This window comes from Armigeres subalbatus, chromosome 3 (genome assembly GCF_024139115.2).
Source record: "Armigeres subalbatus isolate Guangzhou_Male chromosome 3, GZ_Asu_2, whole genome shotgun sequence".
Taxonomy (NCBI): domain Eukaryota; kingdom Metazoa; phylum Arthropoda; class Insecta; order Diptera; family Culicidae; genus Armigeres; species Armigeres subalbatus.
In genome coordinates this window covers 357,591,565-357,611,572 of record NC_085141.1, presented here as the reverse complement: position 1 = coordinate 357,611,572, position 20,008 = coordinate 357,591,565, and the positions used below count along the sequence as shown (strand labels likewise).

General features: G+C 41.6%; 1 protein-coding gene and 1 pseudogene across 1 annotated transcript; both read left to right on the top strand.

Annotated features, from left to right (window-relative positions):
* The first annotated feature begins 1,666 nt into the window (after window positions 1-1,666).
* On the top strand, window positions 1,667-2,468 carry LOC134223332 (uncharacterized). The gene is made up of 2 exons (XM_062702487.1): window positions 1,667-2,154; window positions 2,217-2,468. Exons 1-2 carry the CDS (start codon window positions 1,684-1,686, stop codon window positions 2,316-2,318), a joined length of 573 nt encoding a protein of 190 aa, XP_062558471.1. The 5' UTR covers window positions 1,667-1,683; the 3' UTR covers window positions 2,319-2,468.
* A 15,265-nt stretch (window positions 2,469-17,733) lies between these two features.
* LOC134222849 (nucleolar GTP-binding protein 2-like) lies at window positions 17,734-19,716 on the top strand (annotated as a pseudogene).
* Window positions 19,717-20,008: the final 292 nt, after the last annotated feature.

Sequence of the window (20,008 nt, the reverse complement as noted above, 5' to 3'; positions counted from 1 at the left end):
CGCATTGATACAAATTCCAGAACAGTTTAGAGAACCTAGAATATCTAGTTTGGGTGCATCTGAGTTGCAAATCATATGCGTGGACTCTACAGGGTTTCCATAGTTTTTCGGCAAAATTTGCATATCATCTTTCATCAGTCATTTTGAAGTCGCTAGGGATGTTCAGAAGAAGCATATTGTTCACATATAGCATAGTCAATACCAGAATAGTGTTATAAAACATTTTGGAACCTGTATGTGTTGTTCACACTGAAATATATCATGTAAAGCAAATTTTTTAATATTTTGAACAGAAAAACATCCTTACTCACGGACGCCCCTCTAGGAAAAAAATAAGCATCCCTAGAAAAATTCTGAAAATCGGTTAAAAGGCGCCTGAGAACAGGCTGTTTAAAAATTTAGTTCCCATAATTTTCTGATCACGGTGTTGTTAATAAGTGATACTAGCGAACTCAAGCTATGCATATATTAGACTTCAAGCAATGTACCAATGAATAAAGGTTTAGGAAATATTATGCGTGGACTTTGTGGTGGCCTTTAATACCATACATTAAATTTCGAAGATCAGATTCGGTTCAACCAAAATTATTTCTACATACTGTTAAAACCTTTCACACTAACAATTCCAAAAACTTCCCGTTGTACCTATTTACGAGAGGTCGTAAAGTTCTCTGCATTTTTCTTAAGTAAGTGTCCAAATAACCATCCTTCCGCCTTCCTCAGCCTTCGCAAGGACGTGGCCAGGACAGATCTCGACTGGAGAGTGCACTGCTTCCATGTAAGAGATAGTGATTAGTCAATATCAATATCAATATCTGTTGCTTTTCCATGAATTCATTTATTTCTGAGAATATTCATATGCGTTAGTTAAAAAATCAATTGGGTAGTCACTTTTTTATCCTCATTGAAGTACAAAGTTAAACAAAGAAGTTACTCATGCGCTTGAAAAAAACGACTGTAGATTTTTTAGAACTTTCATGAAACGAGATAACCTTCATAAATTAATCAATTTTCATCGCGGAAAAAATAAAATATGTTGGACACTTTACTCCTTGTTTGAAGATAATTTCTATTCAAGATCCAGTGTAGCGGAACAAAGGGTATACTTGACAAACATTAAATTACCATTCCAAGTAACAGTCTTGAAACCCATTATTTCCTCTACATGGCTTTTATAACACCAGCATGAAACAAAAATGTTACTGGGGATGTTTTCAAGTTGCACCCTAACAGAGAAATAATGCCTATAGATGACCAGCTAAAGTAATCGTACACAATATAATTCATTTCTTCAGCTCTTAACAATTGAGCTTCAATATATTGACGAAAGGCTGTATATTTCGTTGCACGTAACCGATCTTAAAACCATCTAATTAAAATTTACAATATGATAAGCACCGCAGTAAGTACACACCCTTCTGCGGAACACCAGTTAAGATCTCCATCGGGATGACGACCCGAGATGATGACAGCGCTCCAACCGAGTCACTTTTTAATGACACTTCTCCTCTGTTGATTATTCCATCCAACACGTTCTACGTACTTCACACCTCGCCCCATGCATGCATGTCTTTGTTCTTTTCCTTTTCCGCCAATATGCGGAAAAATTTATGAGCTCCTCCGCTAACGGTCCTGCCGGTCGTTGTCGTGGCCGTAACTCCTTATGCGATCGAGCAAATAACGATGCAAGGCATCAACACAAAAGCCATAGGCTCTGAAAAATTGGACAGTACCGGTTTCACGTCCAAGAACGATTTGAACTCGCACTCCGGCCTGATCAAAGAGTACAAAAAACTGAGCATCCAACTGAAGCAGTTGCAAATACTCGAAAGACGTACCATCAATCAAGTGACCGGGTTGCGCCAGGAGGAAACCGAAGCGCTGAACAACATCCAGAAGTACAGCAATCTGGAGGCGCCCCGATCGGAAGCAACGGTCAAGATGAGCGAACTGTCGGGAACGTTGCAGGAGTTGGAAGACAAGAAGCGTGTCACCGAGAACGTGGTCGATGAGGCTCGTAAGCGCAATCAGGAGATAAAGATCAGCCTGAAGAGCAATGAAACGTACCGACAGATTTCGCACCTGGAGGATAAGCTCGTTGATTTGATCAAGGAGAACAAATCATTGCAGGAAGTGGTTGAGCAGCTGCAAAAGGTGATGTTGACGCTAATCAAACACGGTTGATAATAAAATTAATTTGAGCATTTATTTTCTAGGAATGTGACTATTCTGGTGTGAAAGATGAGGTCGAGCACCTGTTGGATGACCACAACAACTTATTGTGTTCGGAAGCAAACAACAGTGCTGCTATTCGTTGAAATTCATGACTTAAAAATTACCCAGGGCATTAGTCACAGTCACTTTAACCAAGTAACGAGATAGTACACAAAAAACTCATTAATAAAATACTGCACCGAATTTGTGACTATTTATGATCAGCACACAATTTCACTTCATTGTCAAGCCTGTTGGGAAAAATAAAATTTAGTTTCAAAATAAGGTTTGATTAATTGATTTGGGTTTGGATTGGATTTGGATTGAATTTATATTGGATTTGGATTTGATTTTGATTGGACTTGAATTTGGATTTGGATTGGATTAGGTTGGTTGAATTGGATTTGGATTGGATTGGTTTGGTTTGGATTGGATTTGGATTTGGATTTGATTTGGATTGGTTTGGATTGGTTAAGGTTTGGATTGGTTTGGTTGGTTTGGTTGGTTTGGATTGGTTGGTTTGGATTGGTTGGTTTGGATTGGATTGGTTGGATTGGATTGGTTTGGGTTTGATTGGTTTGGTTGGATTTGGATTGGTTTGAATTGGATTGGTTTGGTTGGATTGGTTTGGTTGGATTTTTGGTTTGGATTGGTTTGGTTTGGTTGGTTTGGATTTGGTTTGGTTGGTTTGGTTGGTTTGGATTGGATTTGGATTGGTTTGGTTGGTTGGATTGGTTTGGTTGGTTTGGTTGGATTGGTTTGGTTGGTTGGATTGGTTTTGGTTTGGATTGGTTTAGATTGGTTGGTTGGTTGGATTGGTTTGGTTGTTGTTGGATTGGATTGTTTTGATTGGTTGGTTGGTTGATTTGGTTTTTTGTTTGATTGTTTGGATTGGTTTGATTGGTTGGTTGGTTGGTTGGATTGGTTGGTTGGATGGGATTTGGATTGGTTTGGATTGGTTTGGTTGGTTGGTTTGGTTGGTTGGTTGGTTGGGTTGGATTTGGATTGGTTGGTTGGTTGGATTGGTTTGGTTGGTTTGGTTGGATTTGGTTGGTTTGGATTGGTTTGGTTGGTTTGGTTGGTTGGTTGGTTGTGGTTGGTTTGGTTGGTTTGGGTTGGTTTGGATTGGTTTGGTTGGTTTGGTTGGTTTGGTTGGTTTGGATTGGTTTGGTTGGTTGGTTGGTTGGGTTGGTTTGGATTGGTTTGGTTGGTTGGGTTTTTGGTTTGGTTGGTTGGATTGGTTTGGATTGGTTTGGATTGGTTTGGTTGGTTTGGTTGGTTTGGATTGGTTTGGTTGTTGGTTTGGTTTGGTTGGTTTGGATTGGTTGGATTGGTTGGATTGGTTGGTTGGTTTGGTTGGATTGGTTTTGATTGGATTGTGGTTGGATTGGTTGGTTTGGATTGGTTGGTTGTTTGGATTGGTTGGTTGGTTGGCTTTGGTTGTTGTTTTGGTTGGATTGGTTTTGGTTTTGGTTGGATTGGTTGGTTTGGTTGGTTTGGATTGGTTTGGTTGGTTTGGTTGGTTTGGTTGGTTTGGATTGGTTTGGATTGGTTTGGTTGGTTTGGATTGGTTTGGATTGGTTTGGATTGGTTTGGATTGGTTTGGTTGGTTGGATTGGTTTGGTTGGTTGGGTTGGTTTGGTTGGTTTGGTTGGTTTGGATTGGTTGGTTTGGACTGGTTTGGTTGGTTGGTTGGTTTGGTTTGGTTGGTTTTATTGGTTTGGTTTGGTTGGTTTGGTTGGTTTGGTTGGTTTGGGTTGGATTGGTTGGTTGGTTTGGATTGGTTTGGTTTGGTTTGGTTGGTTTGGTTGGTTTGGTTTGTTTGGATTGGTTTGGGTTGGTTTGGATTGGTTTGGATTGGTTGGATTGGATTTGGTTGGTTTGAATTGGATTGGTTGTGGTTGGTTGGTTGGATTTGTTTGGTTGTTGTTTTGGTTGGTTTGGTTGGTTGGATTGGTTTGGATTGGATTTGGATTGGATTTGATGGATTGTTGGTTTTGGTTGGTTTGATTGGTTGGTTGGTTAGTTTGGATTGATTGATTGGTTTGGATTGGTTTGGTTGGTTGGTTGGTTTGGATTGGTTGGATTGGTTTTGATTGGTTGGATTTGGATTGGAATTGGTTGGTTTGGATTGGTTGGTTTGGTTTGGATTGGTTGGTTTGGATTGGTTGGATTGGATTTGGTTGGTTGGATTGGTTTGGATTGGTTTGGTTGGTTTGGATTGGTTTGGTTGGTTTGGTTGGTTTGGTTGGTTTGGATTGGTTTGGTTGGTTGGTTGGTTGGTTGGTTGGTTTGGTTGGTTTGGTTGGTTTGGTTTGATTTGGTTTGGATTGGTTTTAGGTTGGTTTATTGTTGGTTGTTGGTTGGTTTGGTTGGTTTGGTTGGTTTGGTTGGTTGGTTGGATTGGATTTGGTTGGTTTGGTTGGTTTGGATTGGTTGGTTGGTTTGGTTGGTTTGGTTGGATTTGGATTGGTTGGATTGGTTTGGGTTTGGATTTGGATTGGTTGGATTGGTTGGATTGGTTTGGTTGATTTGGATTGGTTGTGTTGGTTGTTGATTGGTTGGATTGGTTTGGATTGGATTGGTTTGGTTGGTTAATTGGTTGGTTGGTTGGTTGGTTTGTTGGTTTGGTTATTGGTTGGGATTGGTTTGGTTGGTTGGTTGGTTGGGTTGGTTGGTTTGGTTGGTTTGGTTGGTTGGATTTGGTTGGTTTGGATTGGATTGGTTTGGATTGGTTTGGTTGGTTTGGTTGGTTTGGATTGGTTTGGATTGGTTTGGATTGGTTTGGATTGGTTGGATTGCGTTTGGATTGGTTGGTTTGGTTTGGGTTGGTTTGTTGGTTGCGTTGGTTTGGTTGGTTTGGATTGGTTTGGTTGGATTGGGGTTGGTTAGGTTGGTTTGGTTGGTTTGGTTGGTTTGGTTTGGATTGGTTTGGTTGGTTTGGATTGGTTGGATTGGTTTGGATTGGTTGGTTGGTTTGGATTGGTTGGATTGGTTTGGATTGGTTTGGATTGGTTTGGTTGGTTTGGTTGGTTTGGTTGGTTTGGATTGGTTTGGTTAGTTGGTTTGGTTTTGGTTGGATTTTTGGTTTGGTTGGTTTGGTTTGGTTGGATTTGGTTGGTTGGTTGGTTTGGTTGGTTTGGTTGGTTTGGATTGGTTTGGTTGGTTTGGTTGTTGGTTGGTTGGTTGGTTGGTTTGGTTGGTTTGGTTGGTTGGTTGGTTGGGATTGGTTGGTTGGTTTGGTTTTGGTTGGTTTGGTTGGTTTGGATTGGTTTGGTTGGTTTGGATTGGTTTGGATTGGTTTGGATTGGTTTGGATTGGTTTGGATTGGTTTGGTTGGTTTTGGATTGGGATTGGTTTGGTTTGGATTGGTTTTGGTTTGGATTGGTTTGGATTGGATTTGGATTGGTTTGGTTGGTTTGGTTGGTTTGGATTGGATTTGGTTGGTTTGGATTGGTTTGGTTGGTTGGTATTGGTTTGGATTGGATTTGGATTGGTTGGATTGGATTTGGTTGGTTTGGTTGGTTTGGATTGGTTGTTTGGATTGGATTTGGATTGGTTTGGTTGGATTTGGTTGGTTTGGTTGGTTGGATTGGTTTGGATTGGTTTGGTTGGTTGGTTGGTTTGGTTTTGTTTGGTTTTGTTTGGTTGGATTGGTTTGGATTGGTTTGGATTGGTTTGGATTGGTTTGGATTGGTTGGTTTGGTTTGGTTGGTTGGTTGGATTTGGTTGGTTTGGTTGGTTTGGGTTGGATTGGTTTGGTTGGTTTGGATTGGTTGGTTTGGGATTGCGTTTGGTTGGTTTGGATTGGTTTGGTGTTGGATTGGTTGGTTGGTTTGGATTGGTTTTGGTTTGGTTGGTTTGGGTTTGGATTGGTTTGGTTGGTTTGGTTGGATTGGTTGGTTTGGTTGGTTTGGATTGGTTTGGTTGGTTTGGATTGGTTTGGTTGGTTTGGTTGGTTTGTTGGTTTGGTTGGTTTTGGTTTGGATTGGTTTGGATTGGATTTGGTTGGTTTGGTTGGTTTGTTGGTTGGTTGGTTTGGATTGTTGGTTTGGATTTGGTTTGGTTTTGGTTTGGTTGGTTTGGTTTGGATTGGTTTGGATTGGTTTGGATTTGGTTTGGATTGGTTTGGATTGGTTTGGGTTGGTTTGGATTGGTTTGGATTGGTTTGGTTGGTTGGATTGGTTTGGTTGGTTTGGATTGGTTTGGATTGGTTTGGATTGGTTTGGATTGGTTTGGATTGGTTGGGTTGGTTTGGTTGGTTTGGTTGGTTTGGATTGGTTTGGTTTGGTTTGGTTTGGTTTGGTTGGATTGGTTTGGTTGGTTTGGATTGGTTTGGTTATTGGTTTGGTTGGTTTGGTTTGGTTTGGTTGGTTTGGTTGGTTTGGTTGGTTTGGTTGGTTTGGTTGGTTGGTTTGGATTGGTTTGGTTGGTTTGGGGTTTAGTTGGTTTGGATTGGTTTTGGTTGGTTGGATTGGTTTGGGGTTGGTTGGATTGGATTGGTTGGATTGGATTTTGGATTTGGTTGGTTTGGATTTGGTTGGTTTGGATTGTTTGGTTTGGATTGGATTGGGTTTGGATTGGTTTGGATTGGTTGGTTGGTTTGGTTGGTTTTTGTTGGTTTGGTTGGTTGGATTGGTTGGATTGGTTGGATTGGTTTGGTTGGTTTGGTTGGATTTGGTTGGTTTGGATTGGTTGGATTGGTTGGATTGGTTTGGATTGGTTTGGTTGGTTTGGTTGGTTTGGATTGGTGGTTTGGTTGGTTTGGTTGGTTTGGGGTTGGTTTGGATGGTTGGTTTGGATTGGTTTGGGTTGGTTTGGATTGGTTTGGATTGGTTTGGTTGGTTGGATTGGTTTGGTTTGGATTGGTTGGTTGGGTTTGGATTGGTTTGGTTGGTTTGGTTGGTTTGGTTGGTTTGGTTGGTTTGGATTGGTTTGGATTGGTTTGGTTGGTTTGGATTGGTTTGGTTGGTTTGGGATTGGTTTGGTTGGTTTGGTTGGTTTGGTTGGTTTGGATTGGTTTGGTTGGTTTGGTTGGTTTGGTTGGTTTGGATTGGTTGGTTGATTGGTTTGGATTGGTTTGGATTGGTGTGGATTGGATTTGGATTGGTTTGGTTGGTTTGGGGTTGGTTTGGTTGGTTTGGATTGGTTTGGATTGGTTTGGATTGGTTTGGATTGGTTTGGATTGGTTTGGTTGGATTTGGTTGGTTTGGTTGGTTTGGATTGGTTTGGATTGGTTTGGATTGGTTGGATTGGTTGGATTGGTTTGGTTGTTTGGATTGGTTGGATTGGTTTGGATTGGTTTGGTTGGTTGTTGGTTTGGTTGGTTGGTTTGGTTTGGTTGGTTTGGTTGGATTGGATTGGTTTGGTTTGGATTGGTTTGGATTGGATTGGTTGGTTTGGTTGTGTTTGGTTGGTTTGGATTGGATTGGTTGGTTTGGATTGGTTTGGTTGGTTTGGATTGGTTTGGTTGGTTTGGTTGGTTGGTTGGTTTTTGGTTGGATTGGTTGGATTGGTTTGGATTGGTTTGGTTTGGTTTGGATTGGTTTGGATTGGTTTGGGATTGGTTTGGATTGGTTTGGTTGGTTTGGTTGGTTTGGTTGGTTTGGTTGGTTTGGTTGGTTTGGTTGGTTTGGTTGATTTGGATTGGTTTGGTTGGATTTGGATTGGTTGGATTGGTTGGTTGGTTGGTTGGTTGGTTGGTTTGGTTGGTTTGGTTTTGGTTGGTTTGGTTGGTTTGGTTGGTTGGTTGGTTTGGTTTGGTTTGGTTGGTTGGATTGGTTGGTTGGTTTGGATTGGTTTGGTTGGTTGGTTGGTTTGGTTGGTTTGGTTGGTTTGGTTGGTTTGGTTGGTTTGGTTGGTTTGGATTGGTTTGGTTGGTTTGGATTGGTTTGGTTGGTTTGGTTGGTTTGGATTGGTTTGGTTGGTTTGGATTGGTTTGGTTGGTTTGGTTGGTTTGGTTGGTTTGGTTGGTTTGGTTGGTTTGGTTGGTTTGGATTGGTTTGGATTGGGGTTGTTGGTTTGGAGTTGGTTGGTTTGGTTGGATTGGTTTGGATTGGTTGGTTGGATTGGTTTGGTTTGGTTTGGATTGGTTTGGATTGGATTGGTTGGTTTGGTTGTTTTGGTTGGTTGGATTGGATTGGTTTGGATTGGTTTGTTGGATTGGTTTGGTTGGTTTGGTTGGTTGGTTGGTTGGATTGGTTTGGTTGGTTGGATTGGTTTGGTTGGTTGGTTGGTTGGATTGGTTGGATTGGTTGGGTTGGTTTGGTTGGTTTGGATTGGTTTGGATTGGTTTGGATTGGTTGGATTGGTTGGATTGGTTTGGATTGGTTTGGATTGGTTGGATTGGTTTGGTTTGTTGGTTTGGATTGGTTGGTTGGTTGGTTGGTTTGGTTGGTTTGGTTTTGGTTTGGTTGGTTTGGTTGGTTTTGGTTGGTTGTGGTTGGTTTGGATTGGTTGTTGGATTGGTTTGGTTGATTGGTTTGGATTGGTTTGGTTGTTGGTTGGTTTGGTTGGTTGGGTTGGTTGGTTTGGTTGGTTTGGTTTGGTTGGTTTGGTTTGGTTGGTTTGGTTTGGGGTTTGGTTTGGATTGGTTGGTTTGGTTGGTTTGGTTGGTTTGGATTGGTTTGGTTGGTTTGGTTGGATTTGGATTGGTTTGGATTGGTTTGGTTGGTTTGGTTGGTTTGGATTGGTTTGGATTGGTTTGGGATTGGATTTGGTGATTGGTTGGATTGGTTGGATTGGTTTGGATTGGTTTGGTTGGTTGGTTGGATTTGGATTGGTTTGGTTGGTTGGATTGGTTGGATTGGTTTGGTTGGTTTGGTTTGGTTTTGGTTTGGTTGGTTTGGTTGGTTTGGATTGGTTTGGATTGGTTTGGATTGGTTTGGTTGGTTTGGTTGGTTGGTTGGTTTGGTTGGTTTGGATTGGTTGGATTGGTTTGGTTGGTTTGGTTGGTTTGGTTGGTTTGGATTGGTTTGGTTGGTTTGGTTGGTTTGGTTGGTTTGGTTGGTTTGGATTGGTTTGGTTGGTTTGGTTGGTTTGGATTGGTTTGGTTGGTTTGGATTGGTTTGGTTGGTTTGGTTGGTTGGTTGGTTTGGATTGGTTTGGATTGGTTTGGTTTGGTTTGGTTGGTTTGGATTGGTTTGGTTGGTTTGGATTGGTTTGGATTGGTTTGGTTGGTTTGGTTGGTTGGTTGGTTTGGATTGGTTTGGGGTTGGATGTTGGATTTGGATTGGATTTGGTTGGTTGGTTTGGATTGGTTTGGATTGGTTTGGATTGGATTTGGATTGGTTTGGTTGGTTGGTTGGATTTGGTTGGTTTGGTTGGTTGGATTGGTTTGGATTGGTTGGATTGGTTGGATTGGTTTGGATTGGTTGGATTGGTTTGGATTGGTTTGGTTGGTTTGGATTGGTTTGGATTGGTTTGGATTGGTTTGGATTGGTTTGGTTGGTTTGGATTGGTTGGTTGGTTTGGTTGGTTTGGATTGGTTGTTGGATTGGTTTGGATTGGTTGGATTGGTTTGGTTGGTTTGGATTGGTTGTTGGTTTAGGTTGGTTGGTTGGTTTGGTTGGTTTGGTTGGTTTGGTTGGATGGTTGGTTTGGTTGTGTTTGGTTGGTTTGGATTGGTTGTTTGGTTGGTTTGGATTGGTTTGGATTGGTTTGGGATTGGTTTGGTTGGATTGGTGGTTGGTTGAGTTGGTTTGGTTGTTGGTTGGTTTGGATTGGTTTGGTTGGTTTGGATTGGTTTGGATTGGTTTGGGATTGGTTTGGTTGGATTTGGATTGGTTGTTGGTTGGATTGGTTGGATTGGTTGGTTGGATTTGGATTGGTTTGGATTGGTTTGGATTGGATTGATTGGTTGGATTGGTGTGATTGGTTTGGTTGGTTGGTTGGTTTGGATTGGTTGGATTGGTTTGGATTGGTTTGGATTGGTTTGTTGGTTGGATTGGTTTGGTTGGTTTGGATTGGTTTGGTTGGTTTGGTTGGTTGGTTGGTTGGTTGGTTGGTTGGATTGGTTGGTTTGGTTGTTTGGTTGGTTTGGATTGGTGTGGATTGGTTTGGTTGGTTTGGTTGGTTTGGGTTGGTTGGTTGGTTTGGTTGGTTTGGTTGGTTGGATTGGTTTGGATTGGTTGGTTGGATTGGTTTGGTTGGTTTGGATTGGTTTGGTTGGTTGGATTGGTTTGGATTGGTTTGGATTGGTTTGGATTGGTTTGGTTGGTTTGGATTGGTTTGGTTGGTTTGGATTGGTTTGGTTGGTTTGGATTGGTTTGGATTGGTTTGGTTGGTTTGGTTGGTTTGGATTGGTTTGGTTGGGTTTGGATTGGTTTGGATTGGTTGGATTGGTTTGGGTTTTGGATTGGTTTGGATTGGTTTTTAGTTGGATTGGTTTGGATTGGATTGGTTTAGATTGGTTTGGATTGGATTTGGAGTTGGATTGGTTGGTTGGATTGGTTGGATTGGTTTGGATTGGTTTGGTGATTGGTTGGTTTGAGTAATTAGGAGGGTTCGCCCAGTAACAAGAATTTCCTTTAAGGGTATTTTTTGCAATCAGCTTCCATGAGCTGGCTAAAGCGAAAAACGTACTCTTGAAAATTTTTGATTATTGGCCGGTTAATTGCAGAAAATCAGGCTAATGTATCGATAAGATAGTACGTGATCCGCTATCCGCAGACTTTTCAGTAGCTTGCAAAAATCTGATTTGAAACACATGTGGGCAAACAGGGCATCTATAGTCCCTAAATATTTGTTCTCTTAATTCGGGACCAATGAAGAAAAAGAACACTTCTAATTTTGCAAACCAAAAAAGGAAGCAGACTGAGTTTCGCAGGAGGGTGGAACGCCTGTCATCCGCGGTCATGCACACGTCATTTTAGGTACTTCTGTTTTATTTACCCAGATTCTGGTGGGTATGCGAATTAGGCTATGTTGGGGACGTTCAGCGATGGGACGACATCAGAATCAAAACAAAGATGTGTATGCAGTTGGACAGAACTCGCTTCTGGTGTAAATCCGCGCTTAAATTTCCTTTAGCATGATTCTGTCAGTCGGTCGGAAATCTGATCAGATAATCAATGTAAGAAATCTAGCTGTTCGCAGCTGTCTTGTGGATGCCTTATTCAGTTGCTCACTGCGTTAACCTGGTGTGTTCATCTGGAATTCAGTCCTAAAATGAAATTGATATTCGATTTTCTTTCGAGAACGACAGAAATTAATCATCCTGAACGCATCAGTTTTTCTTTTGACTCAAAATCGAAAGAACATTGTTTAATTTAAATTTAAAATAGATGAAAATGCTTCCTCGACATTTTCAGTCTTGTTTGACTTACGAATAATATGATTCAATCGCACTAACAAAACACCGCAGGGCACTTGACTCAACCTTTGACAGTTCAATATATGATGGTAAGATATATAGATGAGCAAGATAAATCCTTTGTCTCCAAACGAACTGTCAAACGTGTCTCCAAACGAGCATGACGTCACGATTTCAATGGAAACGTTAAGGGCTGTGACGTCATATGCGCGTGCACGGGCAAAAAATCGACTCAGCCATACTTTCGCTCATCTATAGATTCACTATCCTATAGTTCAATAGATTAATGACTTGTTTGAGATGATGGTTGATTCGTTTCTGAAATGTTGCACAGGCCAAAGTTGCCTCAAATGTAATTAACACAAAAATATTATTTTTACCGATTTGACTTTGCAAATTTTATAACACCGGTTTAGTATTCTTGACCGATGCACTATCGTTGCAACCATAAGAAGGAGTACAGGGCTTTAGGACGCAATTATGTCAAAGTGACCCAGATTCGGCAAACCCGTGGTTAGTCTAATACAGCGGTGGCATCCCTATCTCACACAATAGAATTGTTTTGCAGCCAACTGACAGTTATGTATCCTAATGATTCCAACTGTGAAGTTTGTAAACAAAGCATACTATCATGAATTTTAAACTAAGATATTTGGCTACAAAAACATGCCGTCGTGCCACCGACCTGGTCTAATATGGGTAAGGGTCAAGGTAAGGGTACCTTGACTCAAATCTGAGTAACAGTGGAAGAGAAAAAAATTTGGGCAATCGGTACCCAGCTCTTCTCACTCCTGAAGTTAAGCCCCAAACGGAATACAACAGAATGGCAACGGAAACGGAAAATTTGACAGTTAGCCCATATCCAGCTTTCCACGCTCGGTAATGGCGGCTTGCTGCTGTGTAAATCAATCGGTCACTGCTATTTGACACTAGCTGGAGGAAAGCTCACTGGCGTTCCTGGGTGAGGAAGGAAAAAGGCCTTTTCGCCAGTGAGTTTCCTCCAGCTACCCAGGACGGAAAATGTTAGGCGTTAGGGATTCGTTAGTCCCTGGTGGTGACAATAAAAAAATAAACGTTCGAAGCGTTGGCTGCGGGCGCAAGACGCAAACGACTTGACTTCAGTTGCAAAGAGAATTGGATGAAAGCGCGTGAAAAAAGTCGTTCGTGCTCCGGATTATTTTGTGGCGGCTGTTATTGCTTAATTGTTTGATGGATACGGCGGAAGATGTGCAGAATTTAACCGTTCGATTTTTCTTTGATCCGGTTACAGTACCCGGCTGAAAAGTGTCGAATTGGATGTGCGTTCCGGCCGGAACGTGAAAAGTGCATTGATTTTTTGGCGAATATATCAAACGATAACCGGCCGAAAATCAGCGCTAAGCAACAGGAAGAAAGAAATTTTCTTAGAAAAGAATATTACTCGAGGAGCAAAAAGAATGTTCTGAGGAGTTAGAGCTTCAGTGCCTCCAGTGAGAAAAAATGTAATTGGAAGTGAGGAGCGCCCCCAGGAAAATGAACAACGAAATCAGGAATAACAATCGAAAATGTTCAGCGGAACGTACTTTTCGTTCGGCCACAAATGTATGGTATCGATACCGGACGGAGGAAGATTCACCACAGTATAAAATACGAATAGCGAAAGTTGAAGATCTAAAGTGTTGCGAACCTGGTTGCGAACAGGTAATTTAATAATTTCGTTTCATTATTTAATCAGCGTATACGCCGCAGTACGCAGTTTTGTGGAAAGTTCAGCTCAGCTGGCCATAGACCAAACGTAATGCTGCAGTTGAAACTGTGAAGAGTACCAAATTGATTCGGTCGCTGTTGAAAAACAGTTACCTTAGGCTCGTAGCCAAACGTAGCGTCTGTTCAACTCTACGTGCACGCGGCATGAAAGATGCAGGTATGCATTGAAAAAAAGCGGTCGCCGCGCATGGAATTTCTTCTTCTTCTTATTGGCATTACATCCCCACTGGGCAGCGCCGCCTCGCGCTTAGTGTTCATTAAGCACTTCCACGTTATTAACTGCGAGGTTTCTAAGCCAGGATACCATTTTGCATTGTATATCATGAGGCTAACACGATTGATCTTTTATGCCCAGGAAGTCGAGACAATTTCAATCCAAAATTGCCTAGACTGGCACCGGGCACCGTGTTATTTTACGTGGGCCACAGGAATAATTAATGACAAAACAATAAATTTGCGTAAATCGACTTTTAAACTATCGTAACTTTATTCCATAACAGGGGCAGATGGATCATACTGTCCGTACAGTTGTAAAACATAATATGAAAGTATTGTTTTGAGATACTCACTGTAACTATCAGTGCATTACTGAGATCCTCCACGAGGTATTTGGAATCTATTTTTTACTTAATACCTTTGTCTATCGTTATGAGTTTCAAACATAGTGCAGAAATATATTTTCTCATTTCAGATGCTTCCTTTTTTGTTGGACATTATTCTGCGGTATATGTAGGATACATTTTGTATGAGCAGTAACCAGTTTTATCGCCGGGAGCCAGCAATTGTAAAAATATCGATGATCGATGCATCTTTCTGATCGAATAGTTCTGATCAACGAAAAGGTTAACCTGTCGAAGTGATGGCAATTTCGCTTTACATCTTACTTATTCTGCCACTCTGCGACACTCGCTCGAGTTAAAATCAAATGGGATGCAACGTAAACAGCAACTGGAAGAAAGTATTACGTCGTATCGGGTGGTCCCATGCGCATTCTGGTCATTTCCTTCCAGACGGGACAAGAAGTGCTTGGGAAATTCGCTCAGATGAGGAAGAGATTGGTCAGCTCAGGTAAACCTTCTCTCAACGGGATTCTGCTCAGGGGAGATGTATAAGCTAGACACCGATAGAGCAAGGACGTCTGGCAAGTTGCAGTCGTGGCGAGGCATCGTCATGAAGAGTGTGATTCTTTTTTTGCTAGATGTCGTAGAGCTATAGTCGAAGTGGTTTGATATTTGCGTGGAATAAGTGAAGGCTGTGTTGGGGTTCGGATAAGCTTCAGTTAATTCATGATATTATTGTTCGTCGACTCGATGACATGGTTACCTTCCCTCTGATGAACATACGACGATTTCTTTGGCTATTCCTCCTATGGGTTAGCAGGCTTGTTATCGCTGACATCGACAGCTAAGTTGTGTCAACAATAGAATCTGACGGAATTCACTCTTGGCGTGGTTCTTCAGCATGTTGACCACTGATCGTTGAAAAAGACCGTCAAGTTTTCTACTCTGGAAGACGAAAAGTTTATTATAATGGAAGGTATACAACTGATAGAATTCTCTTACCTTGCAATTATAATTAAATTCTTATTCAAATTTGTAGATTTGTAGTAGGATGTCTGTTCAAACCATTTATATAATTTATTTTCTATTTGTGGTGTTGAAGCTGTTCACTTTGCGGTTTGCGGACAGAGCTGAAATGGATCAATTTCTAACAGTTGTTTACCTCGAACTGTCATTGAGAGAATTGCTTTTGTATTAGTGACCACAAATTATGTATGCTACTACATACCTATTTTAGTCGACTCACTGAAATCACTCACGTTAGGGTAAGGTTACATAATGTTACCCTAACGCAGACGTTGAAATCAGCAAACGCCTAACACGATGTTGCAATATAGCGTAATTTTTAGTCGAGTTTACTAACGTGAATCATTTTCTTAGGCTCATGAGTAACATATTGCCTAAAGTTCAGGTCATGTTGACTCATTCTCCTTGCTGAGTAGTGTCAAAAGTACAGTGACGTTGGTTTTACACACTGACAAGCCGCCATTACCGAGCGTGGAAAGCTGGATACTTTCTGTCAAATTTTCCGTTTCCGTCGCCGTTCCGTTGTATTGCGTTTGGGGCTTTATTGATTTGTAAAAAACTGTTATTGTCAGATTTTGTCAAAATTGCACACGGCGAACCCTTCAGGAAAGGTACCGCCGTGCCTTTCTGCACCCCGTTTACTCGATTCTTATGGGTGAATAGCATTGCGGCACAGACAAACAGACGCCAACACTCGTCAAATTTCCATCGTTTACTGATTTAGTGGTCATTTCAAATAATGTTAGTTGACCCAGCTTGATCACTCGTGGGGCGCGCATCGTTTTTGCTCGAGTTTGACGTTTGCTCACTGCACCACCATCTGGTTCGTGATTTGCCCAACCTTTCAAATCAACAGATGTCGTTAGTGTTTGAACGACGATTAATTTGATAAGTAAACGTTCAATGTGTTATGTCTGTTTATCTGTGATTGCGGTGTATCGTTTAACAACCATACCTCGTAGTGATTCGCCGTGAAGTTTTTGTGCAAGTCCCATTTAGGAACGTACAAACGCCGCGCAGTGTATCATCTAGAGAATCGACAATAAATAAAACAATAGACGAATCAAGTAAAAATAAAGAAGACACACGACAGTGTTAACTTTGACAGATCTACAGTACAACGCAGCTCATACTTACTCAAAGGACGTATGTGATTTTGTAAACAAAGATTCAAACGTCGATTGTCAAATCTAGTGGCACTCCACGCCAATAACACCACCAGGTAGCCGAAGACTCCCTACCTGTCTCGCCGATGATGGTTCGCGTGGGGTGTATCAGATTGAGACAAATCGACGTTTGAATCTTTATTTTACAAATCACGCCGTCACCCCTGAAATCATCACAATGTATTCGATAACTTAAAATGTTTACTTTCAGTTAATGAATGCTGGGTCCCGATAACTGCAACGCATTCTAGACGTCAAACGGTTGTCAATCGACGTAGATGCAATAAAGTGCATCTAAATGTGCAGCATAATGCAGCTGTCATTGAGTCTGACATTGGTTGAAGTTTGGCGGTCCGATAACAACTGTTGCAACTATCGTTACGGTTAAAGCATTGCAATTAAATGACTTGCAGGAGGTTATCGAACGTCTACTGTATGCCCGAGAGATAGGGAGATAATTTTGTGCAAATTATAAATTCTAGACAAAATGTAGTAAAATCTGATTGAAGTATGATACGGAAAAAGTTCCGAACTGTATGATCGATACATTTTGGAAAATATTCGAAAAATTGAATAAGCTTCCGAATATGTAATTCAGAACTTTCCGTATCGTACTAATCAGATTTTTAATCTAATTTGTCTAGAATTTATAATAAGCATTTAAAATTATCCCTATGCTGTACTGTAGGATCTGTCAATTAACCATTCTTACCTGTTTTCTGCTGCATTCAGCGAAATCACCAACATTACTCCAGTCAAACGCCATATTTGCTATATCAGACATTTCGTTGCTATACCTAGGTAAAATGCCCAATAGGACCCCTAATGGCAATTTTGCTCTTCCTGGCATAAAAAGTGGAATTTTTCAAATATTAATTTGAGTGATATCTAATATCGACTCATCTCACTACGATACATACATAAAACACTCAAATGCTCGACGATGATACTTTAGAAATTAACATTTTAAAAGTCGGACTGATTCGCTATAGTGAACCCCTAAAGTCATAATAGGAAATTACTTCCCTATAGTCATTACTTCATTTGATTTCATGTTTCGTTTCGGACGTTCTTCTTCCTATTATGGACCCCCAAAATATTCTATAATGGACACCCTCGTGTTTATTTTATAGAATTGTAAAAATCATCTAATTTTACTTTCTATAGCATTTTCAACGTATAATCAAATCCTTAGGACTGTAAGGTAGGTTCTCCCGAAGAATTTCCTGTAAAATGTTTCTATTGTGCTGTAATAATGAAAAAAAATGGCTGGAGGGTCCACTATTGGTTGAGGGTCCACTATTGGGCACTTTACCTATATTTTGACAACTGCTAATATCGAAAAAATCCGAGTACAATCGACCCGCCCACTGGAATCTGGATTGTTTCAGGTTAGCGTGTGGACAGCATTATTATTTTGAGTTATGCTGACCCAAATTTGCATTCAACCAATGACGTGTTGGTATTGAATTTTAGTCACAGGGTGAGTTCTTGGATGTTTTCCTTTTTGACGTTTCTTTCATTCCACAAATCAAAACACCAAAAAAACACCACCACGTTTTAAAGAGTGAACTTCTTCGCATTATTTTGAAACATTACTTACTCATTGCTTTACATTGAAATAATATTTGAATAATCCTCAATTCGAATTTAGCTAACTTCAAATTCATTGTTTATATGCAGAAGTGCCAAACCGCTGCCAGCCACGATGCCAGTCAGCTCCGTGGGGGCCTCCCGGAAGCTGTCCACGAACAAATCAAAGCCTCGATGAATCCGGAACGCTCGACCGAAGGAAAAGCGAAGGGTGGCAAACCGAACCAAATCCACCATCAACAACTGCAGATGTACCGAAATTTCAGAGCCAAGCGGGACCGGAGGAGTAAAAGATTTTGACATAAGCACCGTTGAGGATGGGTTGCCAGCGGAACGGTGGCTCAGATTGTTTCTTCCTTAAATGAACGCCAACTCGCAGGTGATTTCAGAAGTTCGCTGCAGAAGTTCCAGGAGGAGATGGGCGATAAAGGATCCTTACAAAGGTGGTGATGAAGCCGACAAATCTGCCGATCGCTGCTGAACAGAGACGGCACAGTATCAGAAATTAAATTTGCTGGACACAGAGCTTCGATACGACGTTCGGCTAAGACGCGCAGAGGAAGAGGCCATCGCTGAAGGTGCGCGATTTGGAGGACTTAACCAAAAATGCGGAGGTGGCGGATCGGTAGCAAACGAGGCAAGGATCGTGATTTGGAACAGGAAGATGAAGGTGAAGGATCAAGTGCAGGAGTGGATCTTTGCTGCCGGGCAGAGTAAGCGGATTTGGAACAGACTACACAAAGTGATTGATTCGGCCGGACGTGTTACTGCGGGTATTGGATGCCCGTGACCCGATGGGAACGCGGTCAAGTATATTGAGGATTTTTGAAGAAGGAGAAGCCTCACAAACATCTTTCTTCGGCTGAAACCGTGGTTGGTTTGATTTGGGTGACGCTGGCGTTGGGTGGCTTTCCGCTGAGTAAAAAGGTATCCGACCATCGCCTTCAAAAGCACTTCATTGACGCATCAACACCGGTAAGGAGCATTGATTGTCTCACTGCGGCAGGTCAGGAAGTTACACGTCGACAAGAAGCAGATTAGTGTTGGCTTATGGATATCCAAACGTGGGAAAAGTCGTCCGTTATTAACGCCCTTAGGAGTAAGAAAAGTGTGCAAAGTGGCATAATCGCCGGGGAAACAAAAGTTTGGTATCCGCTGATGAAGAAATTTTTCCTGATCGATTGTCCTGGCGTGGTTTATCCAAACATTTGAAACCATTTCCGGAAGTTCTGAAAAGGTGTCGTCCGAATGGGCTGGTGAACAGCCCGGAAGATTATGAGGAAGTGCTAGAAACCCAATTCGGAAGGGTATCTCCACAAAAACTTGGACTCTCGAATGGGTTCGCACATCGATTTCTCGAACAGATAGCCAAAAATCTGGAAAGTTGTTGAAAAGGTGAACCGATGTGCAGACAGTGGCGAAAATGGTTTGAACGACTGGCAGCGCGGTCGATTGCCGTTCATATTGCCTCCAGAGGACGAAATTCCTAAATCTGTGCTGGATCAGACTGGATGCAGAAAAACTATCACGGAGGACGACCAAAGGTTCGTTTTCAGGGTGACGGCCCACTCCAACGTACCTGATTCGATCAAGAAGGGTAAGGCTGTTTCAGATTGGGACTTCCGCAAAGATTAAAGTGATTACAGATTCCAGGCGAGGATGTCCGCGAGATTGACAAGATCGATCTGGAACTGTTAGAAAAAGCTGAAGGAGGAAGAAAGAAGCAAGAGGCAAAAGAAGAAGAGGTCAAAAGGTCAGAGTCACAGGAAAATGAGGGATGACGATTCGTCCGGAATTTCAAGATTTCTATTCGGAGGATGAGTACGATGAGGAGATCCAGGTTGTTCCCCAAAGAGGTGCCAAAGAGCAAGTCGGTCGTGCCCGCTGATAAGAGTAAAACAAAATCGTAGCAGGCTTCGAAGTGGAAGAAGAATCATCCGAGACAGCAAGGGATTATCTAAAATGACGGCCAAACGGCGAAGAGGCCGTTGAAAGGGCATCAAGCGCAAGAAGATCGGTAGCAACTTCCAGACATAACGTTAGAATCAGAAACAGGAACAAAAGCCGAGGCGCCCTAAGGTATTTCGTGTTGACGTAGCGATATTAATTTAGATAGTTAAGCAGATCTTTCAATAAGGTATCCTAATAATTGGTTGTTCGTTTCGGCGTATTCGTATACCGATAAAATTAAGCTTTGAATTAGATTGGTACCGGTTGCTGAATATTTTATTTGAATTAGATTGAAACATTTACAAAAAATCGGGGTTTGTTTCCCTAAAATTGTATCAATATCCTTTGATCGTTCTGTCGTCTTCGCTTTCGTTACAGCACCGGCTTACCTCCCTAGATTCAAATCGGCCTGCCAGGCCGCCATCTGCTTAGCGCAGCCG

What these genes read in the sequence shown, in the direction of transcription:
- LOC134223332 (XM_062702487.1), top strand. Translation starts at nt 1,684, where the DNA reads ATGCAAGGCATCAACACAAAAGCCATAGGCTCTGAAAAATTGGACAGT. An exon ending in TGGTTGAGCAGCTGCAAAAG is followed by an intron (nt 2,155 to 2,216) that starts GTGATGTTGACG and finishes TTTATTTTCTAG; the next exon opens with GAATGTGACTATTCTGGTGT.